The following is a 22,578-nucleotide window of genomic DNA, read 5'->3' on the forward strand; positions in this document are numbered from 1 at the left end:
AGTCTGTTGAGTGTACCTGGTAAAGTGTATGGTAGAGTTATAATTGAAAGAATTAAGAGTAAGACGGAGAATAGGATAGCAGATGAACAAGGAGGCTTTAGGAAAGGTAGGGGGTGTGTGGACCAGGTGTTTACAGTGAAACATATAAGTGAACAGTATTTAGATAAGGCTAAAGAGGTCTTTGTGGCATTTATGGATTTGGAAAAGGCGTATGACAGGGTGGATAGGGGGGCAATGTGGCAGATGTTGCAAGTGTATGGTGTAGGAGGTAGGTTACTGAAAGCAGTGAAGAGTTTTTACGAGGATAGTGAGGCTCAAGTTAGAGTATGTAGGAAAGAGGGAAATTTTTTCCCAGTAAAAGTAGGCCTTAGACAAGGATGTGTGATGTCACCGTGGTTGTTTAATATATTTATAGATGGGGTTGTAAGAGAAGTAAATGCGAGGGTCTTGGCAAGAGGCGTGGAGTTAAAAGATAAAGAATCACACACAAAGTGGGAGTTGTCACAGCTGCTCTTTGCTGATGACACTGTGCTCTTGGGAGATTCTGAAGAGAAGTTGCAGAGATTGGTGGATGAATTTGGTAGGGTGTGCAAAAGAAGAAAATTAAAGGTGAATACAGGAAAGAGTAAGGTTATGAGGATAACAAAAAGATTAGGTGATGAAAGATTGAATATCAGATTGGAGGGAGAGAGTATGGAGGAGGTGAACGTATTCAGATATTTGGGAGTGGACGTGTCAGCAGATGGGTCTATGAAAGATGAGGTGAATCATAGAATTGATGAGGGAAAAAGAGTGAGTGGTGCACTTAGGAGTCTGTGGAGACAAAGAACTTTGTCCTTGGAGGCAAAGAGGGGAATGTATGAGAGTATAGTTTTACCAACGCTCTTATATGGGTGTGAAGCGTGGGTGATGAATGTTGCAGCGAGGAGAAGGCTGGAGGCAGTGGAGATGTCATGTCTGAGGGCAATGTGTGGTGTGAATATAATGCAGAGAATTCGTAGTTTGGAAGTTAGGAGGAGGTGCGGGATTACCAAAACTGTTGTTCAGAGGGCTGAGGAAGGGTTGTTGAGGTGGTTCGGACATGTAGAGAGAATGGAGCGAAACAGAATGACTTCAAGAGTGTATCAGTCTGTAGTGGAAGGAAGGCGGGGTAGGGGTCGGCCTAGGAAGGGTTGGAGGGAGGGGGTAAAGGAGGTTTTGTGTGCGAGGGGCTTGGACTTCCAGCAGGCATGCGTGAGCGTGTTTGATAGGAGTGAATGGAGACAAATGGTTTTTAATACTTGACGTGCTGTTGGAGTGTGAGCAAAGTAACATTTATGAAGGGATTCAGGGAAACCGGCAGGCCGGACTTGAGTCCTGGAGATGGGAAGTACAGTGCCTGCACTCTGAAGGAGGGGTGTTAATGTTGCAGTTTAAAAACTGTAGTGTAAAGCACCCTTCTGGCAAGACAGTGATGGAGTGAATGATGGTGAAAGTTTTTCTTTTTCGGGCCACCCTGCCTTGGTGGGAATCGGCCGGTGTGATAATAAAATAAAAAAATACCTCTCTGATGTCCCCAAACTTTATCTCAACCTGAGCAACAGCTCAATGCACATGAAAGGTCCAAAATCAGGAACACACTACCAAAAAATTCCAAGAGTTTCCCTTCTGCCAACCACTTCAAAACTATTAAAAAAAAAAAAAAAAAAAAAAAAAAAACTTAGCTTAAACATGAATCATGGAAACAGTAAAAGATATTACTACAAGACAATCACATCTGAAACCTATCTATGAAGTATTCATTAAGCATGCCTCATTCACCTCTTGTCAACAAAATGCCTAGTCATGCTAGGTGTGATAGTGGCCCTCTCTGCAATTAGTTTTATATAATATGTAAACCACACAATATCCTATATGTAAACCACACAATATCCTATAATATGTAAACCACACAATATCCTATAATATGTAAACCACACAATATCCTATAATATATAAACCACACAATATCCTATAATATGTAAACCACACAATATCCTATAATATGTAAACCACACAATATCCTATAATATATAAACCACACAATATCCTATAATATGTAAACCACACAATATCCTATAATATGTAAACCACACAATATCCTATAATATATAAACCACACAATATCCTATAATATGTAAACCACACAATATCCTATAATATGTAAACCACACAATATCCTATAATATATAAACCACACAATATCCTATAATATATAAACCACACAATATCCTATAATATGTAAACCCCACATTTTATAGAGAATAAACTTGAACTGATTTGATTTGATTATTCTTCTACACCTATCAATTGTGACATTTTAACTTGCATCTCTTCATTCTGCCATAATAGTCAAAGTTTTTTTTTCCAACAAACTGGCCATATCTTACCAATGCAGGGTGACCTAAAAAGAGAAACAAAAGTTTTTCTTTTTAACCCTTTGACTGTTTTGGTCGTATATACATGTCTCACAAGCAACCGATTTTGACGTATACTCGTAAATTCTAGCAGCTTCAAATCAAGCAGGAGAAAACTGGTAGGCCCACATGTGAGAGAATGGGTCTGTGTGGTTAGTGTGCACCATATAAAAAAATCCTGCAGCACACAGTGCATAATGAGAAAAAAAAATAAAACTACAAACATTTTTTTTTTAATTAAAATGCCAACTTTGTGGTCTATTTTCGTATAGTATTTATGCTTGTATTCTCGTTTTCTTGGTCTCATTTGATAGAATGGAAAACATATTATAGAAATAGAGGCGATTTTGATTGGTTTTACTATGAAAAGAACCTTGAAATAGAGCTCAAAGTAGGGAAAATGTTTGATTTTTGCCGATGTTCAAAAGTAAACAAATTATGTCATTGTCCAATAAATGTCCAACTAGCCATTCTAATATGCAGTCATGAATGGGTTGACATTATACAATTATTACAATATTGCAGTAGTCTGCATAAGAGTAAATCTTCTATTTTGTTGTTTGAATAAAAATTCAAAATAGAAAGCAAGAGTAATATCAGAGGCCTGAAGATGTGACTGATAAAGAAAATGTTATTTTAGAGCCAGGAATGTCAGCATTGTTCATTCTGGATCCTACTTTGAAATTATCATATTTTTTAATTTTCATGAAATTGGCCAAATTGCAAATTTCTGACCGCGTTATTGGGTAGTTGAAATCAGTAAATGGGCAGTTTCTTGTACTCAGTCGATAGAAAAAATGGAGTTCTAAAGAAATAGCAATGAGTTTGGTGGACTGGAACAATGGAATTGGCCGAAAATAGGGCTCAAAGTGGGCAAAATCCCCGATTCGTAAATATCGCCGAGGTCGCTAACTTTGCGAGAGCGTAATTCCGTCAGTTTTCCATCAAATTTCGTTCTTTTGGTGTCATTACAATCGGGAAAAGATTCTCTATCATTTCATAAGAAAAAATATTTTTTTTTTTTTTAAATTTTGCCACACCAGGAGATGCCTCAGGATTTGGGGTTGCAACAGTCAAGGGGTTAAATTTAGTAATTTATACAGGACAAGGGGTTACTAGCCCCTTGCTCCTGGGATTTTAGTAACTCTTACAACATACATGGCTTACAGAGGACTAATTCTTTTCAACTTCCCCATGGTGTCAAAAAGTTATTAGCTATATACAACTTAAATCACCGAGCTGATTTATGCTTAGGCCAACCAAACATCAACTTGAGTCAATTGTGTTGATGAATAACATACAAGAAACTCTGATGATCTAAAGCGTGCAATAAAGTATGATCTCAACAACTGTTAGACAGCAATTAAGATATCAAACTTTAACTAGGAGGGTTGAAGAACAATTTGTAACTTTTGCCAGCTGACCTGTTCCATGTAGCTGTCAACTGTCAGTGCATCACTTCCCAATGTTACACCTCATGATTCATATTAAGTGGTAAACAGTATCTCTCTCCTTACATTGGAAAACATCTTAAAGCTTTCAAATTTGAATTCAGAATTCAATTTTTTTTTTTATAATATACATATATCACTGAAGAGCCCATAGAATGCACAACATTTCAAGCAACTTACATTGCTCATTATTCAAGTACACTGAGTGGAGGGCACCCAATTTAATTTAATGCCCAAAACACTAGAATACCCTACCCTGGTACTTTTGTCGATGAGGCAAAAAGTTATGCTGGCCTTGCAACTTGAAATAGGACATCTCAGGATTCACTATAGCTACTGACTGACTCCGAAGTGCCTTCTGACAGTGTGTGATGGATGATTTTGTGTCTGTAGTCCATCTGTACCGTGAAATCTTGAGGGCCAAATTTGTTGGACATTTTTGGCTATAGCAGAATTAATATGGGCAGGATCAAGTCGCTGACAAGATAATTGCAGAGATCAATGGATTACAAAAAGCAAACCATCAAACAAAGGAAATAGTAAAAGCCAGTGATGTGTGCGAGTGTCCAGTGAGAACCCAGTTACATCGGTTCTTTAAGGGCAGTGTTCATGACATGCACATACCAAAAGCATGTCCAGGGAAGCCTAGGAAAATGTCCCCAATAACATTAACTATAATATATGTAGAATTGGTATGTAATCATTGGCTCAAATCTTTCACTCTGTGTGGTAAGATTTTCATGCAAAAGTGTTTCTTGTCACACAACAAAATCTGTTGTTCCATGGCTTTGTAACTGTAAAATACCCATCTTCGATGACTGGCTAGGAAACACCCCAGACCTGAACAACATCGAGAACCTCTGGGCGGAGATTCAAATTCAAATTTTTATTTCTTTGCATAGTTTACAATGTGTGACTGACATGTTATAAGGAGTATTTCCATGTATAGTTTACAATGTGTAATTACAATATTGATTTGCTAAGTGCAAAGAAAGCCCCTATCATGCCGATGCATTTCGAACAGACTAAACCTAATGCTTTACATACTACTTAATACTAGACATATAGTTGATTCAAATTGAACATTGTTTTTTTTTATATACCAACAGAGGTAGTAGCAGTTTTATAGTACTTAAATTAACAAGTACGTAGTTGAATAACAAGTTACAGAATTATACGTATTTTAGCATATTATACATAATGAGAATGAGACAAATTTTAGTTTTTGAAATAATCTTATAAAATTTGGCAATTTTTGAGTTGATGGTGGTGATAGTAATATATAGTGTGTGTGTTGCTAGTTTTGGAAGACTAGGAGATTTCTAAGTAGTGCCCTGAATTGGTGTGCAGCAGGGGCCCTTTTGTATTTTCAGGCAATGAATTCCATATCTTAGGGCCCTTTATATCCACTGCATTTTTGCATAGGGAGAGATGGACACGAGTGTTATGTCGCATGTGTGTTTTGTGTCTTGTGTTTCCTTGTTAGGAAAAGAATATCAGCCCACTCCCATGGCTTTAAGATGCCATCCACGAGTCATAGGGAAATTTACCCCATGAAACCCTGAAGAACGTGTTAATCACTTCCTAGACAGTTGAAGGATGTCGTAAGGTACGACCTATTTTGTGATCATGATTTCTGAGGGGGACCCAGAGTACTTGAATGATGAGCACTGCAAACTGAGTAAAACTACATAATACAAACATGTGTTCAACATAAAAAAAAAAAAACACACATACACCCCCCCCCTTGCTTAACCCTTTCAGGGTTTCTGACGTACTAGTACGGCTTACGCACAAGGGTTTTTGACGTACTTGTACGCCTAAATTCTAGCGCCCTCAAATCTAGTGAGAGAAAGCTGGTAAGCCTACATATGAAAGAATGGGTCTCTGCGGTTAGTGTGCACAGTATAAAAAAAATCCAGCACGCAGTGCGTAATGAGAAAAAAAAAAAAACGACTGTTTTTGGTTTAAAACAGCAACTTTGCACTGTATTTTCGTATGGTATTTATGATGGTATTCTAGTTTTCCTGGTCTCATTTTTTAGAATGAAAGACATATTACAGAAATTGAGACGATATTGATTGGTTTTACAATGAAAAGTACCTTGAAATTGAGCTCAAAGTAGCAGAAATCTTCGATTTTTGCCAAAGTTCAAAAGTAAACAAATCATGCTACGCGTCCAATACACGTCAACTGGCGAGTCTAATATTCTTTCACAAGTGCGCTGATATTGTTTATAACATTTCTACACTAATGCAGTAGTCTGCATAACAGTAAATCTTCTATTTTTTGTGAGAATAAAAATTCAAAGGGGAAAGCAAAAGAATGTAAGAGGGCGTGGAAACGTGACTAATGAACAGAGGAAATGTTATTTTAGTGCCAAGAATGTCTCTTGTTTATTCTGGACCCTATTTGGAAATTGGCATCTTTTGAAATTTGTGTGAAATTGGCAAAATTGCTAAATTCTGACCACTTTATTGGATAGTTGAAATCTGTAAATGGGTGGTTTTTTGTACTCATTCGATAGAAAAAATGGAGGTCTAGCGAAATAGTTATGATTTTTGTCGACTAGTATACTGGAATTGGCCGAAAATAGGGCTCAACGTGGGCAAAAATCGCCGATGCATAAACATCATCGAGACTGCTAACTTCGCGAGAGCATAATTCCATAAGTTTTCCATCAAATTTCATACTTTCAGTGTCATTATGACAGGGAAAAGACTATCTTTTCATAAGAAAAAATAATTTTTTTTTTTTAAATTTGTCGAGCCTGAGAACAAGTCTCGGAGAGGGCCTGTCGACCCTGAAAGGGTTAATGACAGCTCCTACATGTATTTAACAACCAAATTTACAGACAGGAAACCTCCCCCCACTTCCTCTTGATTAGCAACTGTTTCTGCAAACAATGACAAAGTCGGGGTCACCAACAAATGAACACCTGGAGTATACCTGGAGAGGGTTATGGGGGATCAATGCCCCCGCAACCTGGTCCGTGACCAGACTTCATGGTGGAATTGGCCTGATCAACCAGGCTGTTACTGCTTGCCGCATGCAAATCAACGTATGAATGACAGCCCAGCTGGTCAGGTGCCTGTCCAGTTCCTTAAAGACAGCCAAGGGTCTACTGGTAATCCCCCTTATGTATGCTCGGAGGCAGTTGAACAGTCTTGGGCTGCTGACACTTATTGTGTCATCTCTTAGCATACTTACAGTGCCCCTGGTTTTCACTGAAGGGATGTTTCATCTCCTGCCCAGTCTTTTGCTTTCATAGGGAGTGATTTTCAAGTGCAGATTTGGGACCAGTCCCTCAAGGATTTTCCAAGTATATATAATCATACATCTCTCCCACATGCATTCCAGGGAATACAGCTGAAATGTATTGCATGACTGAGCTTTTCCATGTATGATAATAATAATGTAATGAGTAAAGCATCACCTTTCGCATCTCCACCCACTGCATTTCCACCTGTTTGCAATTCATTTTTTTTATCTATATGCATCTTTCACTCCATAGGTTCAGCACCTAATGCAGTGACACTTTTTTTATTATTTCTACAAGTCTGGTTTCAATAGTTGAATTTCAAAATTATTTATTTTCTATTAGCCTCTTACCAAATACATTCATACGGTATATATGCTCATTTTATATAAGTAATGAGAGCTCACATTTGTTTGGTAGACACTGGTCAGTAATCATGATTTTATATTTACATTTCTGTTTTGTTCATTAACTATTTCTTCCTCAGTTAATTGTAAACCAAATGTATTCATACTTTGTGAATCATCACTATATATATGTACTGAGAGCTCCTATATATATGGAAGAGATTGGTCAAGAACCACAGAGAATCACAATGACTAGATGTTGGGCCCTGACTGAGTAGAGACTGAGGTGGCTGGCCGCCACATAGCTGGCTGCCACACAGCTGGCCGCCACACAGCTGGCCGCCACACAGCTGGCCGCCACATAGCTGGCCACCACATAGCTGGCCACCACATCCCCTGTCCCTCACCTTCCCTCTTGTACTCTGTTTTTCATTTACCGCGCTGTCTTGTCTCTGGATATTAACCACTGCATAATAAAGGAATACAAGTAATACTGGAAATGCTACAAGGAATAACAGAGTAAGTCTGTGTTTTTAAAAGTAAACTGGTGAAGTTATAATAGTACCAGGCATTGTATTATCTATGTACATTTTTTCTGGAAGAAGCATCTACCCATTTTCTATAGAAGTAATACAAGGTAAAAGTCAACATGCTTCCCTTAAGAGCTTTATTATTTTTATTGAATAAACAAGTTTTTCATTTAGGTCTTTGGTATAAATGCAGTTTTTTACAATGGCCTTGATGCCACACATTATGAGCATGCAAAAAACGTACACTGCACATGTTTGAGGGTCTAAACCTCACTACATTTATCTAGGTATAGTAGCACAACATGAACCCTCTTCACATTCCTAGATCAACAATAAACATCTACAACAAATTGTCAAAAATTTTAATACTGAGGACTTAACAACTGAAAGAGAAACTTGGATGGTCTTTTGGTGTGTAAACCAATCTTTCCTACATGTTGTTCACTCCACCCATCACATTTTCACATATAGCTCCATTTTTCTAGAACCAAACTGATGTGAAAGGCGGATGTCTACTGCACTACGTGCCACAGAAGAAAAGCTTTACTTCACTTCAGTATGCCTGCTGGCTCAAGCTAGGCCAGTCCTACTCACACCCATCCATTTCAAAAGCACGGCCTCTTAGCCCATGCAAGGCAGGCCAAACTCGCTCAAAACATTCTTTTTTGTTTTTGGCAAAAACTGGTAATGAAATGTAATATAAATTTATTATTTACAATGATCTGTTAGAGTTATCCATCTATGACATCCCTCCGTCTCCTCTCCCAACACCATAATAAACTTTATATGTATTTACAGCATCCTATGCACCCTTGCATTTCAAAATAAACTGAAGAGAAATAAAATATTGGTTAGTCTTGAGCATGGAAACAGGGCCAATCTGGCAACTATGCAGTAATCAGCTATGGTAAATAAACAGAGGCTGTGATAAGGACCAGGAGACTAGATGAGTGGCTGACAAGTCATTGTGATCACAGACAGCAACATGGGACTTTTGCATTGGTGCTGGTGGAGTGTGAACGTCTCACTCCTCCACCTATCTTGAGCATCGAATGTCAAATTTCCTGTATTCTTCTCCTGGGACATTTGTCTTCATTATATACTGCCTACTGTTGGGCAACTGGTCAGTGTCACACACCAGCTTCTAGGGTAGGAGTCAGTCTGATGTTGACTAAGGTGGGAAGAAGAATTTAGGCAAACTTGGTCCACCTGACATACTTGTTCACATTTCTCTATGGAGAAAACCATTTCCTTTATAATTCCTGCCCACATTTGGACAACATTTTTCACAGACCTCCAGGAAGCAGGGTTCAATAAGGTATAAGATTATTGTAATTTCACTCCCTCCCAACACAACCTCCTTCCTGCTTTGTGTCCAGTTACCTAATACTCTTTTATGATTTTTTTTTCTTTTTTTCAACAAACCAGCTGTATCCCACCAAGGCAGGGTGGCCCAAAAAGAAAAATGAAAGTTTCTCTTTTTAAATTTAGTAATTTATACGGGAAAAGGGGTTACTAGCCCCTTGCTCCCGGCATTTTAGTCGCCTCTTACAACACGCATGGCTTATGAAGGAAGAATTCTGTTCCACTTCCCCATGGAGATAAGAGGAAATAAACAAGAACAAGAACTAGAAAGAAAATAGAAGAAAACCCAGAGGGGTGTGTATATATATGCTTGTACATGTATGTGTAGTGTGACCTAAGTGTAAGTAGAAGTAGCAAGACGTACCTGAAATCTTGCATGTTTACGAGACAGAAAAAAAGGACACCAGCAATCCTACCATCACGTAAAACAATTACAGGCTTCAGTTTTACACTCACTTGGCAGGACGGTAGTACCTCCCTGGGTGGTTGCTGTCTACCAACCTACTACCTAGATCTTTTATATCTTCATAAATATTAATACAAACCAATTTGAAGGGGTATTTAAAGAAAGATTGATAAAAAATCTTGTGATACTGGGCTTGGGTAATTGCATAAGAGATATATATAGCAAACACTTTTTGACTGCATAAAAGCGAATTTCTGCCAGAGTGTATTCTTGGTAGAAGTAGGCTAGCTGCATATGAATGAATTCACGTAAAATTAATCTGTACAAAGAAAATGAGCTTGTATTCAATTCCAGAAGTAACTGCTATTGAGAGAACATTCTAATATAGGTTGAGTATTCCTTATCTGAAATTCTGAAATTTAAAACGTCCAAAATCAAATTTTTTCAAGCGCTGGCAGAACGCTACAAATGGAAAATTCCATTTGGCTCTGGGGAGGTTACCAGGCATTGCTCAGGTCTCTGTATACCCTGACAGTTGTGACATGTGACCTCGCATACCCTGGGTGGAGCTCTGACACTTGGTACACCAGTTTATCAACAATGGTCACTGCCAGATCTCTGTGCATTACTTACTGTGATTACTGTATGTTTTGTGCATATTCTCTGCGTTGTGATGTAAAAATAGTTGAAAATGTCAAAAAGGTCTGCAGATACATGTATGAATAACAGTAATAGGAAAAAAATAGAGTACATTAGTCTTTTAATCAAAATACGACATCACAGGTGGAGACACCCTGCCATTGCTTTTTGTTTTATAACAGCTGATGCAGGTATTCTGCCAATGATGCTGTGCTACTTTTATTGATATTTTTTTAGTTAATAATATCGTATAAAACTACCTTCAAGCTGTGTGTATAAACTGTATATAAGATATAAATGGATTTCATTTTTAGACCTGGGTCTCATCCCCAAGCCCTATTTCAAAATTCAAAATTCTGAAATCACATTTCCAGCCCCCAGGCATTTTTGTTAAGTGATTCTCAACCTGTACTGTACTATATCATTTTATCTATACCACACATAATTTATGTCCTTATATTTTTTTTGGATATACCAAGCCTGTAAGAATCATGTAGCACCTGGGAGGTAATTAGATTTGAACCGAGGATTGGAAGGGGATTTCTAATTCTTAAGATCAAGAACCCTTCACTAGCATCAAAGCAAGCTCCTCACCCTCCATCCAGTGAAGAGTAAGAGTTCAAGAGCATAAATTAACAGTCATGATTATGAAGGACTCTTAATACGAGGATATGTAGCTACTGTTTCCTACCTTGTATCAAACCTGGTTACTCCCTATTCCCTAAGTGTAGTATGATTCCTACAAGTTTAACCCATTCATTGTCGGTCCCGTAATATTACGCCTTGCAAGCCAGTGTTGGTCCCGTAATGCTATGCCAAACTTCTAGCGGCATCCTCTCCAAGATACGATACTACGTGCCGCAAAATGCCCTTCTCACACTATACCACTCACTTATTTATCCATACCTCACCTATGCTATTTGTGCTTGGGGATCAACTGCAGCAACACGCCTAAAGCTAATAATAACCCAACAAAAAGCCGCAGTAAGAATAATCACTAAATCCCATCCCTGGCAACACCCCCCCCCCACTCTTCATAGATCTAAACTTACTCCTTGTTCAGTACATCCACACTTACTACTGTGCAATCTACATCTACAGGACCTTAAATTCCAATATTAACCTTGACCTAAAATGCTTTCTTGATAGTTGTGACAGAACCCACAGGCATAACACCAGACACAAACATCTCTATGACATTCCCTGTGTCCGACTAAACCTTTACAAAAATTCAACGTATGTCAAAGGCCCTAAAATCTGGAACACCCTACCTGAAAACTCTAGAACAGCAGACACATTCATCACCTTCAAAACTACCACTAGAAAACATCTTATCTCCCTGATACACCCCGTCAACTAATTACACGAATACCACCTAGTGGTTCACACTTACACTTTCACTCACCCATTTGACCATAAACAGAAATATCAATCTCAATCTTAAAATAATGAATCCTAACTAGTCATAAGTTGGCCTGTGATACTCCAATACTGAAACTATGTATTGTGCCAAAACAAAAGCATTCACATTGCTATACTCACAAACTAGTATTTAGTCACTTAGCCATTATACCAACTTGCCTCATAATTTGTAATATTTTAAAATTAAGAATTATTCAAGTCTGCCCGAAATGCCTAGCCATGCTAGGTGTTCTAGTGGCACCCTCTGTAATTAGTATTTTACTACATGTAAACCACACAATAACCAAATTCTGTAAACTCAGCATTGTAATCCTTATAGAGAATAAACTTTGAATTTGAATCCAAACTTGCGGGAGAAAGCTGGTAGGTCTATATACGAGAGAATGGGTCTGAGATGTCAGTGTGTGCAGCATAAAAAAAAAATCCTGCAGCACGCAGTGCATGATAAAAAAAAAAAAAAAACTCAGACCGTTTTTTTGGTTTAACCCTTAAACGGTCCAAACGTATATATACGTTCACGCGCGTAGCGCCCCAAATGTATATATACGTTTTCTTTGTCATTCATTCAACATTGCCACAATAAGCCTGAGTCACCTAGACATGAGAGAATGGGTGTGCGCACTCACTGTGTGCGCCATATTAAAATAATTGGGGATGCCTGGGTACCATATGCTCTTTTTTCCTTTTAAAAGAAAAGATTTTTTTTTTCCTCAAAAAATTTGGGGCACTACGCGAGTGAACGTACATATACGTTTGGACCGTTTAAGGGTTAAAACAGGGATTTTGCGGTGTATTTATGTATAGTATTTATGGTTCTATTTTCGTTTTCTTGGTCTCATTTGACAGAACTGAAGATGTAGTAAAGAAACAGAGATGATTTTGAATGGTTTATGGACTAACAGTACCTTAAAATTGAGCTCAAAATAGCAGAAATGTTAGATTTTGCAGATGTTCGAGAGTAAACAAATCACGCTACACATCTAATACACGTCAACTGGTGGGTCCAATATGCTTTCACAAATGTGCTGATATTATTTATACCATTTTTACAATAATGTAGTAGTCTGCATAACTGTAAATCTTCTATTTTTTTGTGAGAATAAAAATTCAAAATGGAAAGCAAGCATAAGAAGGGCCTGGAGATATTACTAATGAACAGAGAAAATGTTATTTTAGTGCTAAGCGTGTTTGCATTGTTAATTCTGGACCCCATTTTGAAATTGGCCTTTCTTGAATTGTGTATGAAATTGGCTGAATTACCAATTTCTGATCACTTTATTGGGTAGTTGAAATCAGTAAATGGGTGGTTTCTTGTACTCGATTGATAGAACAAATTGAGTTCTAGCAAAATAGCTATGAGTTTGGTCGACTGGAACAACGGAATTGGCTAAAAATAGGACTCAAAGTGGGCAAAATCGCTGATGCATAAATATCGCCGAGACTGCTAAATTCATGAGAGTAACTCAATAAGTTTTCCACCAAATTTTGTACTTTTGGTGTCATTACCATTGGGAAAAGAATCTCTTATCATTTCATAAGAATTCTTTGTTTTTGTGAAACTTCAACACTGAGAGCAAGTTCGTGAGCAGAGGTCTCAACACTAAAAGGGTTAAAGCTTACCCACAATTATAATAGTAATGTACTGAACAGAATCTATTAAAAAAGTTGCCTGAATAATTACAGGTTAACAACTCACCCAAACTTGCGAGTCTCTTCAGTCATCCAGGCCAGCTGCATTCTCCGCCGTGTAACATCAAAGGGATACGAGAAGCTTTGTGCCACAGCACCAGCCAAGCCTCCACACAGAAGTTTAGCAGGAACTACTAGTACTAACCCACCTGCAGCAAAGGTTTATTTATAAAAAATGTATATACACGAGAGTCATATTTTCAATCAAATAAAATGAAGTTGCAAATAACAATTAAATACATGTGAAATGAGGAATTAAAAATATATAATTATACTACATACAGCCTCTCCTCACTTAGTGACGTACTCGTTTACCAACGACTTGGATTTATGACTGGCTCTGACCAGTTGCTTACATAAATATGTATACCAGAGCTGATTTCCTTTATTCTGTTTATTACAATATACAGTACACTGCTGTATAAACATTTAAAAATATACCAGAAATGTTATAAATGGGGCAAAGGTTACATTAGCCATTTGAGGGTCCGTCCTGCAGTTCTACGGCTTTGAAGCCAGGGTCCAAGCAATAGTTCTACACCACGAGCTCAGCTCACTCAGATAAGCTGTGAGCGGTAAATCTGGGCCTAGACATGAGAGAATGCATCTGTGTGGTAAGTGTGCACCATATAAAACAAATCCTTCAGCACACAGTGCATAACGAGAAAAAACTGTTATTTTTTATTAAAACTGACTTTATGGTTGTTATAAATTAATCTCATTATGACCATGGTCATATGTATTATCCACTTAATATTATACTCGGGGTTTCTTTAATATTAGCTAAATTAAAGATTCCACTAGTTTATAATATTATCTGATTTAGGAATATACCCGGGTATGATGTGTGTGTGTGTGTGTGTGTGTGTGTGTATGTGTGTGTGTATATATATATATATATATATATATATATATATATATATATATATATATATATATATATATATATATATATATATATATATATATATATATATATATATATATATATATATATATATATATATATATATATATATATATATATATATATATATATATATATATATATATATATATATATATATATATATATATATATATATATATATATATATATATATATATATATATATATATATTTACGTATTTTGAGTAATGTGTTAGGTAGGTAACAGCTGGCTAAAAGTTGAAACAAGGTACGTCCTTAGAGGGTAGTTTAGCCTACTATTCCCTCTCCCTTTTGGTGAGTTGATGTCATGTAGGGATTAACTGTGTTAATTCAGTTCCCTCTCTCTGCCAACTCAGTGTGCATTGACTGAGCTACCCCTCTAGTACTCCGCCTTATTCTCACTTGGATAGAGAATTCTGTTGTAGAAACTCCTGAACCAGCTTGTGGTTTATTGTGAAGTGAAGTCTGCGAACAATTATATACTGTTACCTTCAGTTCAGGGAAACCGGCAGGCCGGACTTGAATCCTGGAGATGGGAAGTACAGTGCCTGCACTCTGAAGGAGGGGTGTTAATGTTGCAGTTTAAAAACTGTAGTGTAAAGCACCCTTCTGGCAAGACAGTGATGGAGTGAATGATGGTGAAAGTTTTTCTTTTTCGGGCCACCCTGCCTTGGTGGGAATCGGCCAGTGTGATAATAATAAATAAAAACCTTCAGTTTACGATGTGACGACCTGTGTTAAGCTTAGAACTTTGTGATATATTCCTTATGCCAGGGAGTTACTCGGTGAAAGTGTTACTTCTCAATGTATGTACTTGCGTACAAGTAATATTATTGAGGAAGCAGTAACAAGTGTAGTGACCATATTGACAGTCTCCAGAAGGAGTATGATGTACATTCTATTTAAGTGTTTTCTTATGTAAATGAAAGTTTCTGACGGTGATATTTAATAGATATTTATGAATATCTAAGAAGTATTTAAGCTTTTAAATAAAAAGGACTGAGTAACTATTATTTGTGCCTTACATTTCTAAGTTTGAAAGTATTTTCTCATTCTATGAAGTGTATTGTTACGGAGTGCACTAACCTGGCTAAAGATTAAGATAAGATGTTTTCTAACTGTAGTTTTGAAAGTGATGAATGTGTCTGCAGTTCTAGAGTTTTCAGGTAGGGTGTTCCAGATTTTAGGTCCTTTGAAATACATTGAATTTTTGTAAAGGTTTAGTCGAACACAGGGAATGTCAGAGATGTTTGTGTCTGGTGTTATGCCTGTGGATCCTGTCACAACTATCAAGAAAGCATTTTAAGTCAAGGTTAATATTGGAATTTAAGGTCCTGTAGATATAGACTGCACAGTTGTAAGTGTGGAATTTCTGAACAGGGAGTAAGTTTAGATCTATGAAGAGAGGGGGGGGGGTGTTGCCAGGGATGGGATTTAGTGATTATTCTTACTGCGGCTTTTTGTTGGGTTTTTATTGGCTTTAGGTGTGTTGTTGCAGTTGAATCCCAAGCATAGATAGCATAGGTGAGGTATGGATATATAAGTGAATGGTATAGTGTGAGAAGGGCAGTTTGCGGTACGTAGTATCGTATCTTAGAGAGGATCTCCACCATTTTGGATACTTATTTTTTTTGTTATGTGTTGGATATGAGTGCTGAAATTTAGGTTGTTGTTGAGGTATAGGCCAAGGAATTTGCCCTCATTATGTCTGACAATTAGAGTGTTGTCGATCTTAATGTTAAGTTGCGCAACACCTGCTCTGCTACCAAACATAATATAGTAGGTTTTGCCAGTGTTAAGTGTAAGTTTATTGGCTGTCATCCAAGTCGATATTTTGAGCAGCTCCTCGTTAACAATGGTGTTGAGGGTGGCAAGATTAGGGTGGGAGATGACATAAGTCGTGTCGTCAGCAAAGAGAATGGGTTTCAGGTGTTGGGATATGTTTGGAAGATCATTGATGTAAATGAGGAAGAGCAGGGGTCCAAGGACACTTCCCTGCGGAACTCCAGTATCAAGTGGCCGCATTGATGAGGCTGTCTCTTTAATGGTGACATACTGATACCTATTAGAAAGGTAGGATTTAAAATATGCAAGTGCATGGCCTCTTATACCATAGTGGTCAAGTTTGTGGAGTAGGATGCCGTGGTCTACTGTGTCAAACGCTTTTCTTAGGTCAATAAAAGTTCCTAGCGGATATTCCTTATTTTCCAATGCTTTGTAAAGCAGGTCTAGCATTTTTATAATTGCATCATTAGTGCTTTTATTTTTCCTGAATCCAAATTGGCAGGGGCTGAGTATGTTTTGTGATGTTATAAATGAATATAGTCTCCTGTGCACGAGTTTCTCGAAGATTTTGGATAGCAATGGTAAGTTTGATATTGGCTTATAGTTGTTTACGTCTGTAGGGTCACCACCTTTATGTATTGGTGTAACCCTTGCTGTCTTGAGTAGTGTCGGGAAAGTGCTGGTTTCTCGTGACTTGTTAAAAAGTAATGTAATAGCATGCGAAAGGACATGGGCCGCTCGCTTGTACAATAATGGTGGGACGTGAGACAGATTCCCAGAGTTATTTTGAAGTGACCATGATCGTGGTCACTTCCGTGGGCTCAGTTGGTACAAGATAGAAGGAATTTGGGAAATTCCCATCTAGGTAGTCCCCGGCACGGGCATTGGTACGTGGGATTTTACTGGCGAGATTAGATCCTATGTTTAAGAAGTCTTATCTTGTTAGCTGTATTAGTGGGATGCAGTGGTGTTTCATGAGGTTTAGTTAGAACAATATTCTTGGTTTTTTTCAGTTTGACATAACCCAAGCCCAGTGCAAAGAAACTGCTATCAGGATAATACATGACCATGTACAAGTTATTGTGCAAGGCAATGAAATCAAAGTAATGCATTTGCTAGGAAAACAAGGAAGTAAACACAGTGTATTATGATCAGACTTCATTCATATGATAGAAAAAAGGACCTAATTAAATCGGCAATAACAATGAAAAATGGAGTGTACATGGAGTGTCTAACGAGAAAACGTCAAAACCTTCTGCTCAGGTTGAGAAAACTTAAACAGGAAAACAAAATACACCAGTGTTTCACTCGAGATGGGAAAATACTAGTTAGAAAAACAGCAACAGGACAACAATATACCATCTCAAATGAACATGATTTCTCTACCTTCCTTAGAAAAGCTGACATTTCTGTAACAGATTAGACAAGTGTCCTTAACACACATACGTGTGGTGCACACAGTGTACGTTCCTATTACATTATTGTGCAATTCCTTGTACTTACTTTGACTAGCTAGTACCAACTACCTCAAATACTTTTTACTTCTTTTTTAATGCTATTAATTGCTCAAATTTTGTGTTGCAAGTCAAATCTTACTCCTAAATTAATGTTATTCGTGGTAGCTATCAGTCTAATTAATTTTGTTTACCACTACTTATTTTAGTCCCTTTTATATTGTGGGGTGCAATTAGTGTATATTTCCTCTTTCAACGTACCAGCCGTATCCCACTGAGGTGGGGTGACCCAAAAGAAAAAACTAAAGTTTCTCCTTTTAGATTTAGTAATATATACAGAAGGGGTTACTAGCCCCTTGCTCCAAGCATTTTAGTCGCCTCTTATGACACTCATCGCTTACAGAGGAAGAATTCTGTTCCACTTCCCCATGGAGATAAGAGAAAATAAACAAGAACAAGAATTAGAAAGAAAATACAGTTAGAAAACCCAGAGGGGTGTGTATATATATGCTTGTACATGTATGTTTAGTGTGACCTAAGTGTAAGTAGAAGTAGCAAGACATAACTGTAATCTTGCATATTTATGAGAGACAAAAGACACCAGCAATCCTACCATCATGTAAAACAATTACAGGCTTTCGTTTTAAACTCGCTTGGCAAGACGGTAGTACCTCCCTGGGTGGCTGCTGTCTACCAACCTACTACCACAGGACGGTAGTACCTCCCTGGGTGGTTGCTGTCTACCAACCTACTACCAAAGGACGGTAGTACCTCCCTGGGTGGTTGCTGTCTACCAACCTACTACCACAGGATGGTAGTACCTCCCTGGGTGGTTGCTGTCTACCAACCTACTACCACAGGATGGTAGTACCTCCCTGGGTGGTTGTTGTCTACCAACCTACTACCACAGGACAGTAGTACCTCCCTGGGTGGTTGTTGTCTACCAACCTACTACCACAGGACGGGAGTACCTCCCTGGGTGGTTGCTGTCTACCAACCTACTACCACAGGATGGTAGTACCTCCCTGGGTGGTTGTCTACCAACCTACTACCACAGGATGGTAGTACCTCCCTGGGTGGTTGTTGTCTACCAACCTACTACCACAGGACGGGAGTACCTCCCTGGGTGGTTGCTGTCTACCAACCTACTACCACAGGATGGTAGTACCTCCCTGGGTGGTTGCTGTCTACCAACCTACTACCACAGGATGGTAGTACCTCCCTGGGTGGTTGCTGTCTACCAACCTACTACCACAGGATGGTAGTACCTCCCTGGGTGGTTGTTGTCTACCAACCTACTACCACAGGACGGTAGTACCTCCCTGGGTGGTTGTTGTCTACCAACCTACTACCACAGGATGGGAGTACCTCCCTGGGTGGTTGCTGTCTACCAACCTACTACCACAGGATGGTAGTACCTCCCTGGGTGGTTGTTGTCTACCAACCTACTACCACAGGACGGTAGTACCTCCCTGGGTGGTTGTCGTCTACCAACCTACTACCACAGGACGGTAGTACCTCCCTGGGTGGTTGCTGTCTACCAACCTACTACCACAGGATGGTAGTACCTCCCTGGGTGGTTGCTGTCTACCAACCTACTACCACAGGACGGTAGTACCTCCCTGGGGGGTTGCTGTCTACCAACCTACTACCACAGGATGGTAGTACCTCCCTGGGTGGTTGCTGTCTACCAACCTACTACCACAGGATGGTAGTACCTCCCTGGGTGGTTGCTGTCTACCAACCTACTACCACAGGACGGTAGTACCTCCCTGGGCGGTTGTCTACCAACCTACTACCACAGGACGGTAGTACCTCCCTGGGCGGTTGTCTACCAACCTACTACCACAGGACGGTAGTACTTCCCTGGGCGGTTGCTGTCTACCAACCTACTACCACAGGATGGTAGTACCTCCCTGGGCGGTTGCTGTCTACCAACCTACTACCAACAATTAGTGTATATACCTATTACATTATTGTGCAATTCCCTGTACTATCTTTTACTAGCTAGTACCAACTACCTCATATTTTTTTACCTTTTTTTTTAGTGCTTTTAACTGCTCAAACTTCATATTACAAGCCAGATCGTACTCCTAAATTAACATTATATTATAGTGGCTATCTGTCCATTTAACTTTGTTTACCACTACTTACTTTAGTCCCTTTTATATTTTCTCCTTTATTCTAGCTTTAAATAACTACCTTAGTTCATATATTCACATTTGTTAAAATAATTAAGGAGCTTTTTTCAGGTGCTAAAGTGTAATACTTTCATTACTTCATTATTATATTCCCTATCTCCTCTATTTGATTACCACCTTATTTGTTTTACCCTGCTTCTTTTAGTCCCTATTATATTTTCTCCTTTATTTTATCTTTAAAGAACTGCCTTAGTTCACATTTGTTAAAATAATTCAGGTACTATTTTTTAGCTTTATAATATTTACATTGTCTTATACTTAATTCTAATTATAGATTCACTATAAATCTTATGATTACAAGCATTGATCCTGATATCAACCTCTTACTGAATTACTTAAATGAATCAAACAGCAACTGTAATTACTACCCAGCAGAACAAACAAAGGCACTTCTCAGAGCCAACAATAACATAAATGTCTTAAACTATAACGTCAGATCTTCAAGCAAACATTACGATGACTTCACAGCATTACTAAATTCCCTGCATGCCAGTATGTCCATCATTACTCTCAGAAACCTGGCTGTCACCATGTCATCAGCAAAGAGCAACTGTGACAACTCCCACTTTGTGTTTGATTCCTCATCTTTTAACTCCACACCTCTTGCCAAGATCCTAGCATTCACTTCTCTTACAATCCCATCTACAAATATATTGAACAACCACAGTGACATCACACATCCTTATCTAAGGCCTACTTTCACTGGAAAATAATCTCCCTCTAATACATACTCTAACCTGAGCCTCACTATCCTCAAAAACTCTTCACTGCTTTCAGTAACCTACCTCCTATACCATACACCTGCAACATCTGCCACATTGCCCCCCTATCCACCCTGCCATATACCATTTCTAAGTCCATAAATGCCACAAAAACCTCTTTACCCTTATCTAAATACTGTTCACCCATGTTTCACTGTAAACATTTGGTCTACACACCCCCTACCTTTCCTGAAGCCTCCTTGTTCATCTGCTATCCTACTCTCTGTCTTACTCTTAATTCTTTCAATAATAACTACCATACACTTTACCAGGTATACTCAACAGACTTCCCCTATAATTTTTGCACTCTCTTTTATCCCCTTTGCCTTTATACAAAGGAACTATGCATGCTCTCTGCCATTCCCTAGGTACCTTACCCTCTTCCATACATTTATTAAATAATTGCACCAACCATCCAAAACTATATCCCCTCCTGCTTTTAACATTTCTATCTTTATCCCATCAATCCCAGCTGCCTTATTCCCTTTCACTCTACCCACTGCCTCACGAACTTTCCCCACACTCACAACTGGCTCTTCCTCACTCCTACAAGATGTTATTCCTCCTTGCCCTATACATGAAATCACAGCTTCCATATCTTCAACAACATTTAACAATTCCTCAAAATATTCCCTCCATCTTCCCAATACCTCTAACTCTTCATTTAATAACTCTCCTCTCCTATTTTTAACTGTCAAATCTATTTGTTCCCTAGGCTTCTTCAACTTACTAATCTCACTCCAAAACCTTTTCTTATTTTCAACAAAATTTGTCGATAACATCTCACCCACTCTCTCATTTGCTCTCTTTTTACATTGCTTCACCACTCTCTTAACCTCTCTTTTTCTCTCCAAATACTCTTCCCTCCTTGTATCACTTCTACTTTGTAAAAACCTCTCATATGCTAACTTTTTCTCTCTTACTACTCTCTTTACATCATTCCACCAATCGCTCTTCTTCCCTCCCGCACCCACTTTCCTGTAACCACAAACTTCTGCTGAACACTAACACTACATTTTTAAACCTACCCCACACATCTTCGACCCCATTGTCTATACTCTCACTAGCCCATCTATCCTCCAATAGTTGTTTATATCTTACCCTGCCTCCTCTTTTAGTTTATACACCTTCACCTCTCTTATTTGCTGCTTCTATTTTCCTTGTATCGCATCTACCTTCTACTCTCACTGCAGCTGCAACTAGAAAGTGATCTGACATATCTGTGGCCCCTCTGTAAACATGTACATCCTGAAGTCCACTCAACAGTCTTTTATCTACCAATACATAGTCCAACAAACTACTGTCATTATGCCCTACATCATCTTCTCTTTCTCATATACATAAATGACCTACCAAATGCATTGCAACTACTCAAGCCCACACTATTTGCAGATGACACTACATACGTCTTCTCTCACCCAAGCCCAGTCATACTAGCCAATACTGTAAATACCGAATTACAGAAAATATCTACCTAGATGATGATTAACAAACTTACTCTCAACATTGACAAAACCTACTACATTCAGTTTGGTAACAGAACTACAGATGTTCCTCTTAACATAATGATAACGGATCACCTATCACAAAGCTCACAAAGGGAAATTTCTTAGGAATCCACCTTGATAATAGACTCAAATTTCAAACACATGGACAACAAATTTCCAAAAAAATATCCAAGAACGTAGGCATACTATCGAAGATACGGTACTATGTTTCACAGTCAGCCCTCCTGGCCCTATATCACCTATGGAATTTGTGCATGGGGCTCAACAACAATAAATCATCTCAGACCATTAATTACCCAACAAAAGGCTGCAGTCAGAATGATAAATTCCCACTCCAGGCAGCACACTCCACCAATATTCAAAACTCTAAACTTACTCACCGTACAAAACATCCA

The 22,578-nt window shown here is 38.4% G+C and overlaps 1 protein-coding gene across 3 annotated transcripts in view; it reads right to left on the reverse strand.

The window, feature by feature from the left end:
• LOC128691720 (solute carrier family 25 member 16) overlaps positions 1 to 22,578 on the reverse strand; it is a 172,533-nt gene that overhangs the window by 15,690 nt on the left and 134,265 nt on the right. For all 3 annotated transcript variants that reach the window (XR_011392461.1, XM_053780605.2, XM_070088911.1), the window contains exon 6: positions 13,551 to 13,692. Coding sequence is in view for 2 of the 3 variants with exons in the window: in XM_053780605.2 (XP_053636580.2) it covers positions 13,551 to 13,692 (142 nt within the window). In the remaining variant the exon portion in view is untranslated. The remainder of the gene's footprint in view (positions 1 to 13,550; positions 13,693 to 22,578) is intronic.

This window comes from Cherax quadricarinatus, chromosome 26, assembly GCF_038502225.1.
Source record: "Cherax quadricarinatus isolate ZL_2023a chromosome 26, ASM3850222v1, whole genome shotgun sequence".
In the NCBI taxonomy this organism is placed as follows: Eukaryota; Metazoa; Arthropoda; class Malacostraca; order Decapoda; family Parastacidae; genus Cherax; species Cherax quadricarinatus.